Consider the following 20,645-nt stretch of genomic DNA (forward strand, 5'->3'; position numbering starts at 1 on the left):
CCCATTAATCATTTAATGCTGAAAGTGAGCTTGTTTATTTGTTTTGAAATATCCATCATTCCTAATAGAGAATTTCTAGATGAAAATTTAGTTTAATAGGTGCCTTTATAGTCACTGTGTAGTCCCTGGACAATGTAAGTATGGTGGGTTCACATATAATCTCTGTAAGAAATAGCTGCCTCTTAAAACAGTTACTTCTAAATGAGTAGTTTGCATGTTTTCCTGTCTTTTCCTGGTAAATAAGGAGGACAAAATCAACTTCTAGCACCGATGTTTGTTACAATAAACTTAACCTATAATCAAATACGATACACTATGTGGCTATATCAGTTAAGTGCCTGAGTGATTATTGTAGTGTCTGTGTTCCAGATAATTCAGGATAATGTCTAGTGGGTGTAGTTTTGACTGTGCCGCAAGTACATTAAGCAGTATAATAATGGATGGGAAGACAGAACTGCTGAAGTGTCTCTTCTTAATAAGCATGCCATGATTCATGTGTTGCAGTACTTCAGCATAATAAAGCAAATTAAAGATGGGTTAGAAGCTGTCTCTTTTAATTTCTTACAGATTTTCTATGTTTGTAGCATCTTACCTTTGTTTTCCTTCATTTAATTATTCACTCTACCAGAGAGGATTATACCAGTTTTCATTGTAAACTTTCCCTGAAGATATGGAAGAAAATCTCTTCTAATCTACCTAGAAGTTCAGAATAGTTTTCAGCCTTGGAAACAGATGTAAACAGCCTTAGCATAAATGTGAGCATTTATTCCATCTTGACTGTCACAAGCTTGAAATCAAACAGACTGCACTGGTAATTTCTGTATAGTGTGAGCTCATCATCATTGATCCTTGTGCTGGCATCCCAGAAACTCGGTCATTAGAAAGCAGCTATGTCGAGAGCTGTTTGTAGATACTCTGTAACCACTTGTTATTGACTGGATCATCAGTAACCATAGTGGTCACTTACCCATTAATTTAATCAGTGGTGGATAGCATTTGTCCTGCAAAGAATGAGAATCTATAAAAAAAGGAGGTAGAAATATTGAATAAAATGCTGGGTTTGTAGAAGTAAGAGGGATTCTTCTTTCTTGGTTTTCCCATTTTCTAAGATCAGCTCTGTCTGCCAAGGAAATACAGGGAAGTCTGAGGTCTGCCCCTAGCAGGGAGCCTTCTGTAGCTTCAGTGCTTAGGCCTGAAATATTTAGGACTTGATAGTGGTATAACAGAGGAAAGCATCAAGCAGGAGCTATATCTTCCTATTTGTATTTATTTAACAGCTTACAGGACATTTCTGTGTATACTAGCTTCTCTTTATGAATAGACATCTTGAAAGTAGTATTTCTTCTGCGTAGCTTCATTCTGTAAAGGAGTTTATAAAAGATTCCAATGTATTTTTCCTTGCTTTGGGCAGAGGATAGCAGGGGGCTGATTGTGCTCTTTCTGTCTCTCTCTTTGGTTAAAGGTGATAATTGTGCCTGGACTCCTCTATGTAGCCAGTGTCAAGATGCAGGATTATCTCCAGCTACATTTGAAACAGGTGAGGATCAGTTTTCTAAAGCTAGATCATATGGGTTTCCTTCCTTTGTTTTAAAAATAATTAAAAGCTTCTGATAGAGGAACAAGCTCTAGAAAATTTTGGGCAGAAAAATCACTTGCTAACAGCATACCTATATGATGTATAATGCTGATGGAACCAGGCTTTGAGTGAAAATAAATGCTGCAAATGAAGTCCTCGGTTTTAGTTTAGCATTTTTGCTTTCCCTGTATTTCTTACTAATCACTGCTTATAATTTTCAAGGCCTCAAAATAAGGGGAACTTTATCCTTTAAGTTGAGGAGGGGAGGGGAGAGGGTGGACCTAAAACATTACAAGTTACATATGTAACACTGAGTAGCTGGTGTTTCCCCTTACCATTAATGTCAACTAAAGTCCCTGAAAGTAGAAGTAACAAAAATGTCTGTGATTTATGAAGTACTTTAATTACCCACCCACTCATCCTAAATGCAGTCCTTCTTGGTCATGGGAAAGAGTCTTACTCTTGACCCCTGGTTAAATACCATTCTGCAGTGTTTCCTTGATTGCATGTTTTTGTTTTTCTTCAGAAAAAATGACATTTTATGACAAAGTAAAAACTTTTGTGACAATATTTGTTTTGCCTTTTTTTTCTTTCTTTTTTTTTAACTTATTACTTTAAAGATATTCTTCCCCCCCTTTTTTAGTTCCTGTTTCTGGTTCTCATGTGGCTGCCTCTGCTTGTCAGCACTCTTTGAGCAGTTTCCTACCAACTGGAAAACAGAGGGATACAAGGAAAATTGATCTACACCTAAAGCCAAAGGCTTTGCACACAGTCTCAAAAGAGCGACCACATGCTTTAGTGGACCTTAAGGCCTATAAAGACACAAAAATTTTAGTGGCAAAATTTTTGGAACAGTCACACAGTAATCTCCCTCCAGAAGTACGTCACGTAGTGAACAGCATACGATCAGTAATAAAATCTGATGAGAGACACATGGAAGAAGCCATCTTCAGTGCCAATATTATAGACCAGGTAGGCCATTTAAGTTCTGCAGATTTGTTCAGCCGTGATACACATACCTTATGTAAATGTTTTTACAGTTTTAAGTACTTCAGACAATTCCTACAGAAGTTCTTTTATAGTAACATGGCTTTAGTAAGACATAATGAATATTTATTGGGCAGCAGTGCATTTTACACTGAAGCACTCATAATGCATTTAAAATTCTTTAGCGGGACCCAGTAATATCCTACGAGATCTACAGGGAGCCGATATTTACACATTGACAATCATCCTCTCTTATTTCCAATGTCTTTCTGCACCTGTGACTGTTCCATACATGAATTTGTGTTTATAGACAGAGATACACAAAACTGATTTGGATCTGTTGTTTTTTTCTGGCAAATGTATTTGTACAGCATAAGGTACTAGCTGAAAAGAAAGGGTAGATATACAAGCAGGGCTACGATCTGTCAAAACAGAACAGTGCAGTTACCCTTACTCCTGGCTAGAAGAACGATAATGAGCCTTGCTATTTTTAAGAAAAAGAATTGAGAAGTTGTACTTTTCCAAATGAAGGAATAATGTATCTTCTCACCTTGAGTGAGAATAAAACAAGATACAAAGCTTGGAAGGAATCCTATAAAACAAGGGAACTGGCAGTGGCAGCAACTTTCATTATCTAATGCATGTTTAATAAGAAATCTTTTTTTGCAGGAAGAAAGGTGATGAATCACCTCTTGTTAGTATTGTTACCAGAAATACGGTAATGATAGCTATAGAAATGAAGCTCCTTTTATGTCATCAGATTTGAAAAGCAGAATGCGCTTAGCACTGACTAACCACGATCAGGTTGCCTGTAGGGTTTCCACAGAGCTGGACAGATGATTAAGGATACACGCCTGGGGGCTGTGTTGCTCCCTCCTGAGATACTGTAATTCCTATGGTATTAGTCTGCTGATCCCTAAGTGAGGGAAACCAGCAAAGTATTAAAATAGGATGTAGTAACACTTAAATAGCATGTGAGATAGTGTGGTGTGTAGCAGGAAACAGACAGCATTTAATAAAGCTTGCTGCAAGATTGGTTTTGGTTCTAGTCTGGAGTAGAACAAAGACATAGCACCGTATCAGTTCCCTCTGTAGTCACATGGGTAGAAAAGCAGTACTATCATGACATACTTAACAGAGTGTCGGTATGGAATTAAATCTTAACATTTTTATTGCTTTACAGAATTTATAGGTCAGTAAATCCTCAAGGTTAGAAAGTTGAAAACAATTTTCTTTAAATGAAAAAACCATAGTTTCTCACAAAACAAAACAGTATAAAAAATTGTGAGTGTTTATGTAGATCATAAAACCAGAAACCAATGGCCCAATTTTTATCCTGTGTGGATTTCTTAGATCCAGGGAGACATACAGTTTTTTCACATAAAAGAAATAATTTTAGTAGGGTTTTTTTTTTTCAGACAAAACCCCTTATTAATTAGTGAAAGTTCAGGGATCCCAGCAATCTACTTAAGAAACCCCTTATGAATTAGTGAAAGTTCAGGGATCCCAGCAATCTACTTAAGAAGTCAAAGAATTTTTGGTAAAACAGCCGTCTAACGCAGATTTGTGAAGTAGCTTGACAGTTCTGTTAACACCAAAATGTTTGTTTACCAGGCTTGCAAGGTTTTAGTTCTCTTCCACCCTCAGCAAAGCTAGTGAAGCATCTCTTTCTCCTAAAAGAAACAGATGAGTTTAATTTGCTCCAAATTGGAGTTGTCAATTATAAGGCAGAGCTGCCACCTTTTCCACAGGTTTCCTTTTCATTCGTATAGAGAGAAACAAATCCTTGTTTGCACCTTTGTTGATCCAACACCACAGTAGAGACACGAGGCCAGATGCCTTTCAAGGCTGACGGTGCCTTCCAGTAGACAGTACTCAGCCCTGACCACTTGTGACAACAGAAGCGGGAGGGTCTCTGTGTGGCTGCATAAACACACATCTGCTCTGTTCCATCATTAGATAACTTAAATGGAATGATATTCAGGGACTGAACTTTTAGGTGAAAACATTTCTTACCCTGTTTTCCCCATTTTTTCCTTCTCCGTTCTTGCCCTTTTAAACAGGTAATGACAAGTTCCCAGCAGAATGTGAATACCTCTAGAAAGCGACTTCAGGAAGATCTTCATCTTCAGAGCTGTGGTGCTCTGAGCTCTCCAGTTGCCTTCTTACGTAGGTCCCATATCACTCGCAGTTTAGAGCGCGACAGGCCTCACAGTTTAATTGGAGTTTGCCGGGAGACCATCCTTTGATAATATTCGCAGGTATGTGATTCCAGCAAAGAGAATTGAGGAAGAAACCAGGACTGGGAGAAATACAAGTAGTGGATGACTTAAAAAGGAAGAAGTGTCTTCCTTTGGAATTCCACTTTTTGCCGACAGCAGGAGGAGAACACCTGTTTTTCTGAATGTAAATTTCAGCCCTGATTTTTGCAAAATTTTAACTGATTTATTAGTAAAGTCATAACAAATGTTTTCCCAACCAGAAATGCGTTTATTTCATTGTACTTACAGAAATGCTACTGATGCTGCCTAGCATTTCTTGAAAATCATTGCAAAACCACCAGAGACCGGCTGTACAACTTAAAAGTTGTATTTATTTAATGTACCTCAAAGTGTTTTAACTATGATCAGTGTTTTAATAAAAAGTATTTCTGGACTTTGCTTTTTCAACAACTGATTTGGATAGAAATGTAAAGGTGATTCATACGCACATATGCTGCTGCTTCTAATCCATTTTTCCAGTGTCTTTCATGCCAGGCTAACCGATCTGTCTTATTAAAACTGTGCGCGTTGTCCCCCCCCGCCCAATATGTTGCCCTTTTAAATTATAGTAGAGGCTGCAGTGTGGTTTATTTTTGCTTTGTTCTGAATGCTCATGAGTTTATTAATGGAGTAGCATAGCTATTGAAAACTGACTTTTTAAGTACTCTGACCAATGTTTAATTGTGACCAAAAGATGCGGTAGGAAAGAAGTCTTTGAAATTCTGAGTTTCCAAAAAGCAGATTTCACAAACTTGTAACAAGTGCCAACTGATAGGAAGTTAGATGAATTTTTATCTAGCAGAGCCTTGAACATTTTTTCAAAAAGAATTGTTACTCCAATTAGTAGTTTTGACAATTGTATTACTAAAATATGCCCTTGTGGTTCTGCTGCATTTATGATTTATTTAACACTCATCTTTTTAAAAAAAAATCAAAAAGTAAATATATTGACACTAATTTCATTACCAGCATAAACACAGGTCTGCCAGCAACGTCTTCCAGTGCAAGCTTCATCCTGGCTCTCTCTGAGGAAATTGGAAAGGCCTTAAACAAAAGGTTCTCATAAAGAACCTACCACAGGTTGACGTTTCAGGGTTTTAATTTTTTTGCAGCAGTGCTTGTCAGTAGCGTTAGTTTCCATTTGAGGTTTAATCATATACTGGTTTCATTTGTGTCACTCTGAGCTGGGCAGACATCCTGTGAAAAGGTCACAAAGGAATGTAGCTGAAGATGGGTAGTTTAAGTTTTACAGAATAATCCATTTTAATGTATTCTAATTATAGCATGCTTATGTATTGATGTGAAGTCACAGTGACATCCAGTGGCAACAGGGTATGCTAATTGAAAGCATCTACTCTCAAGATAATAATGATACACAAATTTCTAAATCAGGAGATGAATTCCTCTTTAAAAAAAATAATCTGTGACCTTTGCAACTGCACTTAGATGAAGAATTAAATGATCTTCTACTTGGATTTTTTTATCACGTAAACTTACACAACAAACAAAATAAGCGAGCTTCCTTTATTATTTCAGATTTATTAGTGATAGTAAGTTAATTCTTTCCTAAGGTCAGTTGCATGCAACACACTACTCCTCAAAGTACAGTTATCTAAAGCTCTTTAGTTACTGCATGGTAAGGCTTCTTAAGTCACAGTGTATTTCCTTCAAGGCCTTGGCCAAAAAAAAAAATCTAGACGAAAAGTTACACCAATTAACATTTATCTCATAAGGAATACAACTTTACTAGTAGGTTTTTTATCTACACACATTCTAATACTGCTGATGGTGCTAGCTTATTTGTCAAAACAATTTACATTCAGAACACATTGCCTTAGGAATAAGAATGCTTTATAAAAGACAGAAACAGGTAAGCATGGCTTTCCCATTTTGAGCTAATATAAACAAAAAGGTAATATGCAAAAATTAAAGAAAAAAAAAACCCAGCCCAACACATACATTACACAGCCTGTGCAGTAAGTTATCCATGAAATAACTCTGTTAAATGATAAAAATCACAAGCATTAAAAATAAATATGTATCTAAATAAATATTTTGATTTTAATCTTGTGGTAATTATTCTTTATTTAGCATATGAAACACTTGTTACATGTTTATGTTCACACCTTGCCAAACAGGTTACACTTGTCATAACAATACCAAGTACTACAGTGGTTTTCTTTACATTAGAATCTAAAAGTTTTAACTGCACACATTCCTTTCCACTGAAATACCATCTATTCGGCACCAGTTTTAAAATTATGTAAAGCCATCAGTATTGGACCTCTTTATGGGACTGGGATTTTTTTTTTTAACTTGAGGCAGCCATAACTTTCTCTAATTGCTTCTCTTTGCCATTTCCTGCAGTCTCATTCATCAGATATTCACATTCACCGTGTTAGCAAACCAGACAGACATACATACATCACTCCACATAAAGGTTACAAATAAATATGTTTTAAGTTTTATGAGAAAAGAGTTTAGAAGATGTTGCAAAATACTTAAATGTTTTACAAAGATTTTTGTCAGTGATTATTGTCCTTGACCATCCTTCTCATCACTTTTGGGCAAAGAAATAAAAAGGAAGGAGAGAAAAGGCAGAGACACCTGTCTGTTCCTTGTTCCGGAGTCCTCAGGTCAGCTTCAAGGCCTTTCATTCATACAAAATAGAAAATTCTCTTCAGCTATGAGGGCTTCAGCTTTGATGGAATCATTACTTATTTTGCTGCAAGAGAGTCGCATGCTAGATGTATAGGGGTGTCTCTTGTCCAGTTAGAAGCCTGAACATGGCAGCTGGCATCGTCTTCATGTGAATCTGTCAATTGATTTACACAGAAACCAACAGAATTGTTACTAGTTTAAAATAATCCATAAGGCCCAATCTGTCTCTCCCTGTGGCATAAGTGCATTTATTGTCCTCGTTTCTAGAGATGTGAATGTTAACCAGAGTTTCTAGTTCAAAGTTCTCTGGTTCTAATAAGCTGGTTTGCTGTCTTTGCTTTTTTTGTGTGTGTGGTTTGGTTTTTTGGTTTTGGTTGTTTTTTTTTTTAAATGATGACAGGATGCAACATCATATAGCTAAAAAGACACCTAAATGCTTTCTGTTGTTATACCCTACTCCAATTACAGCCCTTAAAAAAGAAGCAGCGCAAACCTCTCTGAAATTTCATTCTGCTGTTCTGGTATTGACTGAACTTAGATTTTTTTTCTGTATTTCTTCCCTGTGGGACTGTCATTTTGTATGTATTTTCTCCTAATTGGAGTATGATCCTCTGAACACAAAACTTGGACTTTATCACCTGATATTTAAATGTCAGTCAAGAGTTTGGTGAAACAGGTTCTCTCATGGCTACTATATTTAAGTTCTTTCTACAAAGAGTACTGTGATAAGTGTCAGCAGAATTTTACAGACTAACAGGATTGAAGGCATCAGGTAATCAAAGTTGTATCAGAAATGTAGTAACAGCTGTAAGTACGTATCAGACAGTGCAAGAGGAAGGTAGGTAAACTTTACTAGCTGATAATACAGACTCACCAGCCATATGCTGCCTTGATATCTTGGTCTCTTCATGCTGAAAAAAAAAGTTTCCTACTGTCCTCATATGTTTAGTGAGATGTTATGCAGCAAACAGGTACCATAAAGGCATGGAGGTTCTATTGAAATCTACAGCTTTGTTCCTGCCAATGTGCACATGCTCTGTATTATTTTTCAAGTATCATTTTCCACAGGAAAACAAGTTAGCTTTGATTTTTGGCAAAGGAACTTGTGGAAGATCTGGCCAGGGTTGTGTGTAATACTGCTGCTAAATTCAGTAGGGTTTTCAATAAACTGGAGGATCTTGTTCATTCATTGCCGATTTCTCTAAAAGTACCAGAGAGAAATGTCTTAATTTATTCCCAAGGTGAGTTGGAAATGTTCAGTGGAAATGAAATTAGTAAAATACACATCCATTTGAATCTTTCAGCTCTCTGAATATTAACTGATTTCTGTGGCAGATACTGTAGTGATAAGCCAAGAGACATTTTCATAGCTAACATGCTTGTGTGATTTCTTCCCTTAATTGATTGGTTTAATTCAAACAGTAGGTTGAAGGTTCAGAATCATGCCAGGAACTCTTGAAAACGAGTGGAAAAATGCTGTGAAACAGTTCAAAAAACGTTAATTGTTATTAGTGCTCAACTCCAATTTACTGAGGTGGTGGTTTTAATACTATGTTAAGACACTCTTTTCAACTGAAAAATATATTCTTTCAACAGTTTTATTTCCTTGATAAAGTATTTAATTGTTTTCTTACCTCTCCTACTGAATTAGACAATGCTTGTACTATCTTCTCATGAGCAGTAGCAACAACACTTTGTCCATTGATCTCAATAATACGATGTCCTACTCTTACCCCTCCCCTCTCAGCTATTCCACCTCGCATCAAGCTGCAAATCTGCCAGGAGAAAGCAAAGTTTATTAAAGTATAGAAATGTCATAAAGTAGCCGTTACTAGGATTTAATACATAATGATGAGTGGTGACACCGTAAGGATTCCAGAACATACTTGTGGAAAGTATTAAGCAATACTGTGAGTTTTTAAATGTTGGTTTAGTGGTTTTTGGTTTGTTGGTTTTTTTTTTTTTTTTAATTTCTGCAAATTACAATGTTACTTTCATTCTCATGGGCTGGGAACACATAAATACCTAACTCAGTGATACAGGTAGCAGCCATGCAAAGGACTGGAGTTAGGGGACAGAGAGAAGTTTTATGTACTGTTGGGATAGAAGAAGAAAGTGATTTTTAAATTTTTCTGACCGTGCCACCTGGAGTCTTTCTGCAAACTACCACATTATTCTTTCTGAATAATGAGAAATATAAAATGTACTAAAGAAAAAATTAATCTACAATAGCAATTTTTTCATATAAGTGGGAAGAAAAATATTTAAAGCTTAATCATTAATACTGCACAAATGCTAGTTTAAGCTGAAGGAAAGGATGATGCCATATAGACATTCTATATTGAATGCTGGCAATCTGTCAAAAAGGTCACAAAGATATAAGGAAGATGTAAGGAAAGATCTATCTCAAAGCTACAAAGAAGAAGTTTTGTATGATGAGGGTGGTGAGACACTGGAACAGGTTGTCCAGAGAAGCTGTGGAGGCCCCATCCCTAGCAATGTACAAGGTCAGGCTGGACGGGGCTTTGAGCGACCTGATCTAGTGGATGATGTCCCTGGCCACGGCAGGGAGGTTGGACTAGATGATCTTTAAAGGTCTCTTCCACCCAAACTGTTCTATGAGTCTACGAAATGTGCAAATTCTGTTTTGTTTTACAGGCAGTTCTCAGCATAGTGAAGTATGACAACTTGTTTCCTGTGCCTCTGCAGGTTGGAAAAGGGCACTCTGCTCTCCAGAGCCACTGCTTTTCTCCATGTTTTACAGTGCTGCTGGCCATAGGGAGCTTAGGATGAAGAAGGCGAGTCAGGCCACTGTTTCAGCTGGCAGCTGCAGGTACCAGTAAAGAACTAGGCACAAGTTTTGACTTTTATGCCCCCTACAATAGGGGAGTAATTCTACAAGAAGAGTTACATTCACCACGCGTAGTCCCAGCAGGGACTGCTACTTAAAATTATTATGAGGTTGCAATATGCGTGGTCTACAGGCAGAAAGAAAAATCTCAATCCAGTATGGGAAATTTAAAAGAACGTTTCCTCCTCAGCAACAGTATCTGTGCGGTGACCTGTCAGGGCCCTCCCTGACAGGCTAGACAGCTGCATATTAGATAGAAATTGCTGGTAAGTTATTTCAGAAGACTAAGCTCACGCAGCACATGAGGCAGATAATGTATAGCTTGAATCTCTGGAACTGAGAAGAGCTTAGTAGTGCTGAGATTTACCTTTTGTTTACTGAGAAAAAGCTGTTCTTGAAGGCAAAGGAATGAGTGCTCGAGCATCCAATGATGGCTGTTTCTGCAGTTACTGTCAATGGTTAGAATCATATGCCAAGAATTATTATTTGCTGAGATCCGGTAATTGCTCAGAGTTAAATACAAGTATGGTTAAGATGTGGCTTGTGTTCCAGTGAGTTTGTAATCTAATTCAGAAACATAGTATGTGGGGAGATGGCCAAGCTGGAATATATTGAAGGTGAAACATTGTGGTTAACTAGAATCTTTTCTGTATGACACAAGCAGTTTTACTTTAAATTCCTCCTCACAAATAACAATGCTATAAAAAATGAAATCCCTTCTTACTCAAAGTTCAGGTTGTCTGATATGGGGAGTGAAAATATATAGTTATTCTTTGTTTATAAAAGGCCTTTCTCGGCTTTCTGAAGAAAGACTTTCTCCTGCAGTGAGATTTATCTTCCCCCATGCTATCATTAGTGGCCGAGGTTTACCTACTGTGGTTCCTAAACTATTTCTGATGGACTTTTATGGATAGAGGCACCATCAGGACCCTTCACAGAATTGTGTCTTGAATTTCAGTCACATACAACGTATTGTTTTGCAGGTAGTCTACCTTCTAATCATACAGCTGACAAGATACGCTGTACTACACACATCTCTCTTATATAGAAAGCTTCTCAGTTCAACTCACTGTTAGAATAACAGTTTGCTCCTTGCTGTTGGGGATTGTATGCAGTAATCTGAAAGGAAAAAAACCAGAATGTGCCAAAAGAAACCCTGTAAATATATTTTTCACAGTATGAAAGAAAATATAGAGACAGTACAGCCAGCTGAAATAAAAGCTTTCAGAGCAAATGGAAATGTGACCTCTCACGCCACTGGCATAAAGAAAAAGATAATGGCTTGCATATCTATCCAGAGCACCTTTCATTGTGTGGCTCTCAAAGCACTTCTAATACCATCAGCGAATTTCTTCTTTCTAACAGCCCCAGACATAGGAAGCTGTCTCTTATCTTCATTCAAGAATGTGATCCATCTCCAGGGAAGGGAGTCGGCTTCCTTTTTGTTAGCATTAACTATTTTAATGAGGTAGAAACAGACACAGAGCTCGAATGGCTCTGCCTAGCCTCACAGATCCTGTTAAGCTAGAGACAGAGTGCAGATGTAAAGAAATTTCCTGTACTTAAAGCACACATTTATGTGGCTCCTGTATTTGCAAGTGGCTGACTCAAAGCAGCCTTAAGACTTTTGTCTCCAGCTAGTGGAGCTATACGGCTGGCAAGTTTAAGCTCAGCGGTACCACTAAGTAAATTTGATTCTATTCAGCCAGGATTGTTTAGCCTGCTATACTTCTTGAACACGGTGACAGCTCTAATATTATTACATAAAACATGACGGATCTGGATCTTCTTGTAAGCAAGAGCCTATACTCTATTTACTTTGTAAACTGAAGAAAAAAAAAAGGAGAAAAAAAAGAAGTTGTAAACCATACTGGTTCAACCCATTCAGCTGTTACAGATTCTGCAATGTCTTAGACAAGCTGCAGTGCATCAGATGTGAAACTTCAGTAGCTTCACAATCAGTTTTATTGCAACTGCCCATTGTGTAGCAAAACATTAACGAAGGACCAGTGCAAGGCAAACTAACTCTTTATTCTGTGTAAATGCCTTAAATATAACCTATTAAACCAGGTTTCTCCTCATCTCACTCCTATATTACTGTATTTAAACCATGTATATTTTTTCCCCAGACAGTTTAAATAAATATTAACAAAGGCAAGGAAGAAAAAAGAAACTGTCCGTTCTGTTAAATTTTATGTAGTTTTACTGTATTTTTAGATAGAATTGTGCTAGGCTAGGGACAGGGTAAATAACACTTTTCAGAGAAAGTGTCTGAGCTCTGACACCTAGACTGAGAAGTGGTGCATTATCAGCAGTAAAAATACAACTGGTAATACACAGATTTTTTCATAATTCAGGAAAAAAGATAACGATGTGATACAAGAGGACCATTTGTATTTAAGTATCATAATTTTAAAAGAAGTGTAGCATAACGATCACACAACATTCATACTTGTTTCATATATATGTACAATATTTTTTTCCAAATGTTTTACAGTTCAAATTTTAGATTCTTTTATAAATATGCAATCAAACTACATCACTAGCTTTCAAGAGCCGTGAAGAATATTTGCATCATTAGTGCAAGAGGAATTTTGCAAAATTAACACTCTGATTTATGCTGTTGTGCTGTTCCCTAACTACGACTTCCAAAAGCTGGCACTACTAGCACGCCATGAAGCGTAACTTCAAGCTTTGCATTAATTAAACTATACAGAATACACACAGAACTCGGTCACCTGCAGCAGCCCAGTCTCTGCATCTTCCTGATACCCTATGCAAGCAAACCCCAGCTCAGATAGTACTTGTCTATGTCCAGGTTGTTTATGGGCTGTTCACTAATATAATAGCTGTACAACCTGCACAGATGAGATAGGCAGAGTGAAAAGGAACCACCGCAAAACTGCTATCAGAAGAGGCACAGAAATAAGTACCGGCTGCATGCATAATGAGGTAATGGCATAGCAGTAGGAGACATTTAATTATACCTGTTCTGGCAAGCCATTTATTTCTTCACTGTGCTAATGCTGAGCCAACAAAGAATAAGGATATTATTTCTCAATCCTGTCATAATTTGTAACAATTGCTGGCAATTACAGAACTGCTGTTAAAAAGTTGAATGTCAAACTACCAGAGAGATGTACCTTGCAGACTCATATTTTCAAATGTTAAGTGAAGTAAGAGAGACTTTATCTGAGGAAGGACTTACAGGCCCAGAAGCTTGTCTATATAGTAGCCTAACAAAAGACGTTAATCTCTCCTTTTTGTTCCTTGGCTTTTGTATTCAAACACAGACTCTTCATAAATGAAATATATTACAAGGCTTGCTTTTTTTGTTACCTGAGAAGGATTTTCATGTGGAATTTGGTAAACTTTATATTGGATGTGGTCTAAATGTTGCTTATTTGACTGGAATGAACTATGACCATCCAGTGTGGTGAATGTGACAAATGACCAGTAGATGGAGTGAGTACACGATGAAAGAAAACCATCACAATCTGCAGAATTACTAAACTAAGGCTCCAATTATGTAGGAGATGATTAGCTGGAACAAGATGAATAGATTGTCTCACAGACTCCGTAACTGCCTCTGTCCACGTGAGGCCATGATATGCTGCTTCTAATCCACCTTGGCCTGATTCTTTTCCCCAGCCTTCACGCAACCCCCACCAATGCTGTGACAGGCCTCCTAAAAGAGTTGATAAACACATCATAGTAGTGCTCGTTGTTCCTTAACTACATTTTCCTCTTTTTATCATGGCACCAGCTGAACATACTAGATTTACAAAGGAGAGCAATTAGGAAAGAAATCAATGCCTCATACAGTGTTATATGCTGTTCTTGGCACCCTCTGTGAGATCTTGTAAAACCAGATCCCACCCCTTTCATCCTTTTTATACCAAGACTTGGGATTTGCTACCAGTGAACTACCAGCAATAACCATACCCGGTTATCATACACGTCCATGTAGGTCAAAGGGATTTGGGACAAGCAAAGGAGGATGGAAATACATACCGCACACCTGTTTTTTCTGTATGTTTTTACAGACCTCTCTCTACTCAAGTATCAGAGCATTAGTCCCAAACATGACAAATACTTTAAACCTCTGCTTCTAAAGGATGTCAGCCTGGGGTAGGTATCACTTCAGAGTGCTTCCAGCTGGACCAAGGCTTGTAGCAGTGTTCTTTATACCAATCTCTGCTGTGACCACAACATGATATGTGATCTTAGGTAGGAACACTTAAAACTTAGGTACAATAATAACTTAGAGATGGCTAGCAGAGCTGAAAATCTGCTAATGAGCCATCTATTTGCTAAAGCACAGTAAGATCCATAAACCATGTCCTATAGAATTACCTGCTACTCTTCCAAGGGTGGCAAACAGAAATCTGGCAACTTCAATCGATGAGTTTCACAGAACAGGGGACCAGAGCCCACAGTCCTTTGTGATGTGTTTTTCTGTGTGAGCAGCCTGATTATTTTTTTTCCTAGACTGGAGGAAGAGGAGATGGTGATGGTCCTGCACTACAGACAGTCCCTAATGCTAGTATCAGCCCCCAGAAAGGCCAGGTGACTACCTGAGCTAGTTGTGTTGGGAGTTTGTTTTGGAAAGGTATTGGAGAATGGCTTGGGAAGGAAGAACTATGAGAGGAGGACCCTGAGCTGCAGTGGGTAAGTGTTACCTGCCACATTCATTCTCCTGTTTGCTGCTGTTATTACAGGGAAAATGCAGCATGCAGAGAAGGGATACCTGGGCCACAACCTATACAATTACTTGTAGTGACAGATTTTTAGTTTTAACCAGAGGAGGTTACAATTACATTCCTTTGCCCACTACTGTGTGATCCAAATAAATTCTGCACAGTGTAAGAAAAATGAAAAGTCTTAGAGAGTGTGTGCTGAAATTTTAAAAAGAGAAACAGGATCGAGCCAAGATTAGAATGTTATAATTGTAAAGATGTGTTTCAGCATAACTTTTTCTTGCAACTCTGGCACACTAATGACAGTTATACGTGAATTAGCTGATCCAGATACTGCACCAAACAATCTGGACTATAAATCTTGTGGCTGTATTATGTAGGAAAATCCCTCAAGAATGGCAGTGCTTGGTCTCCTCATGTTGTCCATTTGCATTATATTGCTCAGAGATGTGATAATAAGATTTTGATTAATTAAGGGATCACAGTGCAAGAAGTGAGGTTATGTGCAAGGATTTTTTTCAGTACTTCAGTGTGTTTCTTGAAAGAAAAAAAAAAAAGGAAAAAAAAAAGGAAAAAAGAAAAGAAAGGGAAAAAATAAACCAAAACAATTACCAAACACAGAAACTTACAATTCCATTCTGTACACTGAAGCCCAGCTGGTATTTTAAGTCTGGCCGTTTTATGAGGACAGTAGTAACAGGAGGACAGCTGACAATGTTCAGTTTGACTTGCGTCTGATTCTTGAGACCCTGTAAGATATTCCAAAAGTTAGTATTTCTAAAATGGATCTTAATTTGCTCTTTCATTGGTGGTTTCCTAATTGCAAGAGTGTAAAGCAGCTGATCTGAGAAAGAACAGCTAGAGTTAATAGAAATCTGTTGTTTACTTAGAGATACATTTCTCTGTTTCATTTATTTCCTAAGCTATTTGGCCCAATAAAACATATCAAAACTTTGCCTTTAATTACTATAGTAACTTCAAGAAAGTTTTCAAGAAAAACCAAAACTGACTACTGCTTGCCCTTTATCAGCATCTGGCTAATTAATCTCCTGCTGCTGCTGCTCTTGGTAAATCTGTACAGACATTAGATTTAGTCCCAGTGATTAAAGATAATGCATTCTGAGATTCTGTCGTGTCTAGGGAATCTTCACATACTCACTTGGTCTGTCCTGCAGTCTACCAGCCTCCAGCCATTTCATCTACGTGGAGCCCAAAGAAGCGTAGTAGATTTTAATCCTCAGATTTTAATTTGGAGGCTGTGGGAAAGCCTGAAATTTTGAAGATAGCTAAGTAACTTAATTTAGGCAAGTTTTTCAGACCTGGCCTTGTTTGTTATAGTCCAGTAACAAAGCTGCAGTCAAATTCTCGAGTCCTAAATTTCTGTACATTATCACCCCTGAAGCTCTGTTTCTAATTCTACTTTTTGTTAGCGACAGATTACTTTTTTTGTTGTTCTGTTTTTTTTGCAGTGACATGAAAAGTTGTATCTGCTGGAAATCTACAGGGTCACTTGTCAGAATATCACATCTCTGCTGGCTTACAATCTACAGCATATAGTTGTAAGTTTGGGGTACCTTTATGATCCCTTGGCATGTTGCAAGAGGTAGACCAACTAAACTGGTCCCATTAATGGACATAATTTGGTCTCCAATGCTTAGCTTTCCTGAACGGGCTGCAGGGCCTCCATTCATCATGTTAGCCAAGATAACGGTGGGTAGAATGGATCCCCATCCAGATTCCACAATCACTACCCCAAGAATTTCTCCCTTCTGTTTTTCTAGCTGGAGCTGCAATTAAAAAGAAAAAAAAACCATTTTTTGCTTTGATTCGTCTAAATTTGAGCACTAGCATCTCAGTTGTTCCTGAGTAACACCTACAAGTTACAAAAAGAATTCTATTCTTTGCCATTAGGTAGTAGCACGACTTCAAAAATGCTGTTAAAACTGTGTAACACATACCTATTTCTTTTCAGGGGTATCCTCCACTTGTTTGTTCAAGGTCATATAGGTCTTTATAATAAGCAAAAAACTAATGCATTGGTTAACTGTATAGAAAGTGGTGGAACTGAATACCAAATGAACGAATGCCAAAGAAGTTTTTATCCTTCTCAGAACCTGGCAGCTAGGGAAGGCTGTAACATTTTGTGGCCAAGGCAATGCCTGGAACACAGGCTTGAGTTCAGCTCCACTTCTGCTATCGCTGCTTAGGTTGTCTCTTGATCTCAGGTTTGACCGTCCTTATTTTCAGGCAAGGATCTCTTGATTATTATTGTTGTTGCTGTTGTTGTTATTAGCATTATTATTAACATTATTGAATATACTTGTGCCTAGCATGTTAATCTAAGATCCCTGATGTGCTGGTGTAATGTAAATGACAACTTCTCCTCAAATATGGTGATGTTAACTGTTTAGTAATCATAGCATACCTAACTTTTACAGAAGAGGAGTGAGAGTTTGAGTAGAAAACATACTCTTCAACAAAATACTTGGAATTATTTTATTTCAAATGTGGAAGGACAGGGACATCTGTACTTACGGGAATCATGGAGGCCAGCTGACTTTTTGAAGCTAGCTATCAAGGCTTTGAACCAACTAGTATGCCATAACTCTATCACTGTTCAAACATTCATAAACTGATTAGAAACAATGGTGCCACAAAAATAATGACCTTTTTAATCACTTTGAAATGTGACACATTTGTATTTGTCTGGTCCAATTCTAAGTTAAACCAAGATTTGTTCAATGGAAATTTCCCTTCTTTGCTACAAGAGAAATATTTTGTCATGCTTATATGCACATGAAAACACTTTAATGGTATCTAGTGACTGCAGACATATAAAACTACAAATCAAATCGTAACCTTTCTATCTGCAGGTATAGGTGAAAAATGCTCTCTTCCCAAGAATACACATGCTGTACAAAAAACCCTGTAATGCTAGAAAAAATAAATGACTGTAAATAGGAAAGCTGTGACTGAAGAATTAAGCAATTTGCAGTTCATCTTAAAGTAAGATTGCTTTAGGACTCAGCATAGAAACTCTGATTTGGAACATGGGCCAAATCCCTGTCACACTGCAGCAGCATAACACAAAGCAGAATCTGGGTGCAACTGCACTCGTCACGTTCTGGTTTGGAATGCCCTGTATTACAGTGACTTGTATGAAATGTAAAATGTGAAATAGATGGCTGTTGTACAGAAAGAATCCATTACATCCAAAATCAAATGTAAATAGTTACACTTATGTAATTTGGGGCACTTAAGGGAAGTTCTTGCCTTTTTGTGCATTAGGAGTGTGAAACTCCATTTCTCGTGGCAGTTTTGCTGGTGTTCTAATAGGGGAACAGAAATTGCCCTGCTCAGCGCCACAGCATCCTGGACTCATGGTCCTTGTGTCTGTTAAGTAAGAAATCACTTACAACATGCATTAAAATGGATTGTCATCTCTCTTTCTGTATCAATACATTGGTAAAACATAAAAACACCTTACGCTGTGTACTGTGAATAGCACAGAGCTTATTTATGTCAGATGTAAACGTACTTTATTACTGTTTTGATCAATGGAAGCAGAAAGACCCTGAAAATGAAAAGAAGAAATTCTAAAAACTTATAAAGCTGCTTTTAGTAGCACAGTATTGATGAAGCAACACATCTTGAGATGTAAAGTCCTCCTTAAAATGCCAAAAGGTATTTCCATGAGAACTACATTCCTCTGAAAAAAATGGATCAATGTGAAATGAAATTCCCAAACTAGTTTACCTCTTTGCAGTTTTCTGAATTGGAAAAGTGTATGAGATCATCATTGTACATCTCCTGGGTATTGATGATGTCACTGTATTCTTTCTGACTCAGATCCTCTGGGTTAATTCCATTGGCTCTTAAAAACTCTTGGTAAGCCACACTGAAAGCCTGACCAATTGACTGAGCTATCAGCTGTGCCTAGAATGTAGAACAAAACACAGCTCAGAGAAAGGACTGATAAACAGTTTACCATTGAAACCATAAGAAACAAGAGAGCGATTGGATTTTAAGACAGAGTCAAAGTAAAGGATCCGGCAAAGTTGCTACGTTAGTACGGGTATAAAGTACACTTTAAGGTCATTTGTACAGAAAGAATCCATTACATTGACAATCAAATTGCAAACTCCATTTAAAAACCCTGCTGATCTCCTTTCATCAGTATGTTGCAGTAGCAAGCAGCCATATGCTATTCATGTACTCGTTCCAATAAACACTGGAGAGTACTGGCTTTGTACCAATATGGAACAGAGCTTACAGAAAGACTGTCACAAACACTGCTTCTGATCACAGTATATTTGCAGGGGTGATGAGAGAACGGATGCTCTGCTTGCACGTGCCTTCACAGACATGTATGTGCTGATGATTGTGGTTGTCGTGTCACCTGCTGCTTCTCCACCTTGGTTTTACAGGACTGAAAACACTGCTTCAGCAAAACCATCTGCTCTCCTATTACTGCCATGATACCTGTCTCGTATTCCCAGCAAACCAGTAATAGCCCTGCTTACCCACTGCACATCTACAATAGCTATTCCCCTTAATACCTTGACTAGCAATGTCAGGGATGCTTTCAAGAATGCAGCCAGAGCCATGATTATAGCTTGTTAATGTTAAGAACAACTCTTCAAAATCCCCTGTGTCTTTATTAATTTTAGGCGCACACACATTTTACTACAGTATGCAATAAAAGGTGACTTCCCATTATAGGGGGCTGTATAGCAAGTACAATTAATGAAGTGTTACAGTGACTGCTATTTGGATGTGTCAGAAATATATATAAATTAGAAAGAAATCTGCAGAAACCGACGATGATGATAATACTAACAGCTTTGTGCATTCAGCACACTGCAAAAGTCAACTAATTAATTATTGAACTGCTGTAAAATATGCTTTCTTGTTCCACTAGATGGCACTGGATCACAGAGAAACAGGTAGAGCTAAGTAAAAGGAATTTGTAGTCAACTTTTTCTACACCTGAATTTTTTTTTTTTCTTCCCTATTCTGAGTTTCCTGCAGCTCACAGGAGAATGCCATGTTGAGTTTCATATATTTGTGGTTTTCAGGTACTGTATTCTGTCATCAGGGGATATAAGAAACTCCCAATTATCTGAGGAGGAGTTAATTGCATCTTACAACCTAACTCCCTAAAAATATTACTAATCAAACCTCTGAAACTATTCTGGAAATGCAACACACTAATGCATTATGAATACATCGGTGTTTCTGGACAACACTGTAAATCTAAATCTTCTTGCAATCTACCGATTTTTCACAGTGTTTTCTTTGATGCTAAAAGGTGGTTTTCTTACTTCATTTATGCTGCAGTACACAAAAGCACCAATCTGCTGGACTGGAAAATGATTTTAGAAAATCAAGGACATAATTAGCCTAGCCAGTCACAAATCATTCCTTCATATTTTAAAACATCTTTTCAAATCTTATCAATATACCAAGAGGTTTGTAGTAGTACAGTAGTAGAGAAGTCATCAAGAACATTTTTATGTCGTTCCATTATTAAAGTTTATCACCAGTCCTTACTGACTTTTTTTTTATCTCCAGTGCCATTGCCTTCTCTGTAGTTCATCCTTTGCTTT

The 20,645-nt window shown here is 37.6% G+C and overlaps 2 protein-coding genes across 3 annotated transcripts in view; one reads left to right on the forward strand and one right to left on the reverse strand.

The window, feature by feature from the left end:
• Positions 1-4,812, forward strand: part of ENTREP2 (endosomal transmembrane epsin interactor 2) — a 160,267-nt gene extending 155,455 nt beyond the window's left edge. The window contains exons 11-13 of the mRNA XM_075714414.1: positions 1,463-1,537; positions 2,220-2,548; positions 4,627-4,812. Coding sequence (XP_075570529.1) covers positions 1,463-1,537; positions 2,220-2,548; positions 4,627-4,812 — 590 coding nt within the window. The remainder of the gene's footprint in view (positions 1-1,462; positions 1,538-2,219; positions 2,549-4,626) is intronic.
• A 2,751-nt stretch (positions 4,813-7,563) lies between these two features.
• APBA2 (amyloid beta precursor protein binding family A member 2) overlaps positions 7,564-20,645 on the reverse strand; it is a 43,566-nt gene continuing 30,484 nt past the window's right edge. For both annotated transcript variants that reach the window (XM_009492154.2, XM_009492153.2), the window contains 5 exons: positions 18,793-18,972; positions 16,611-16,823; positions 15,666-15,785; positions 9,120-9,260; positions 7,564-7,639 (listed from right to left, as the gene is read on the reverse strand). In XM_009492154.2, coding sequence (XP_009490429.1) covers positions 7,568-7,639; positions 9,120-9,260; positions 15,666-15,785; positions 16,611-16,823; positions 18,793-18,972 — 726 coding nt within the window. In that variant the 3' untranslated portion in view covers positions 7,564-7,567. The remainder of the gene's footprint in view (positions 7,640-9,119; positions 9,261-15,665; positions 15,786-16,610; positions 16,824-18,792; positions 18,973-20,645) is intronic.

The sequence above is a fragment of the Pelecanus crispus genome, chromosome 7 (assembly GCF_030463565.1).
Source record: "Pelecanus crispus isolate bPelCri1 chromosome 7, bPelCri1.pri, whole genome shotgun sequence".
Classification (NCBI taxonomy): Eukaryota; Metazoa; Chordata; class Aves; order Pelecaniformes; family Pelecanidae; genus Pelecanus; species Pelecanus crispus.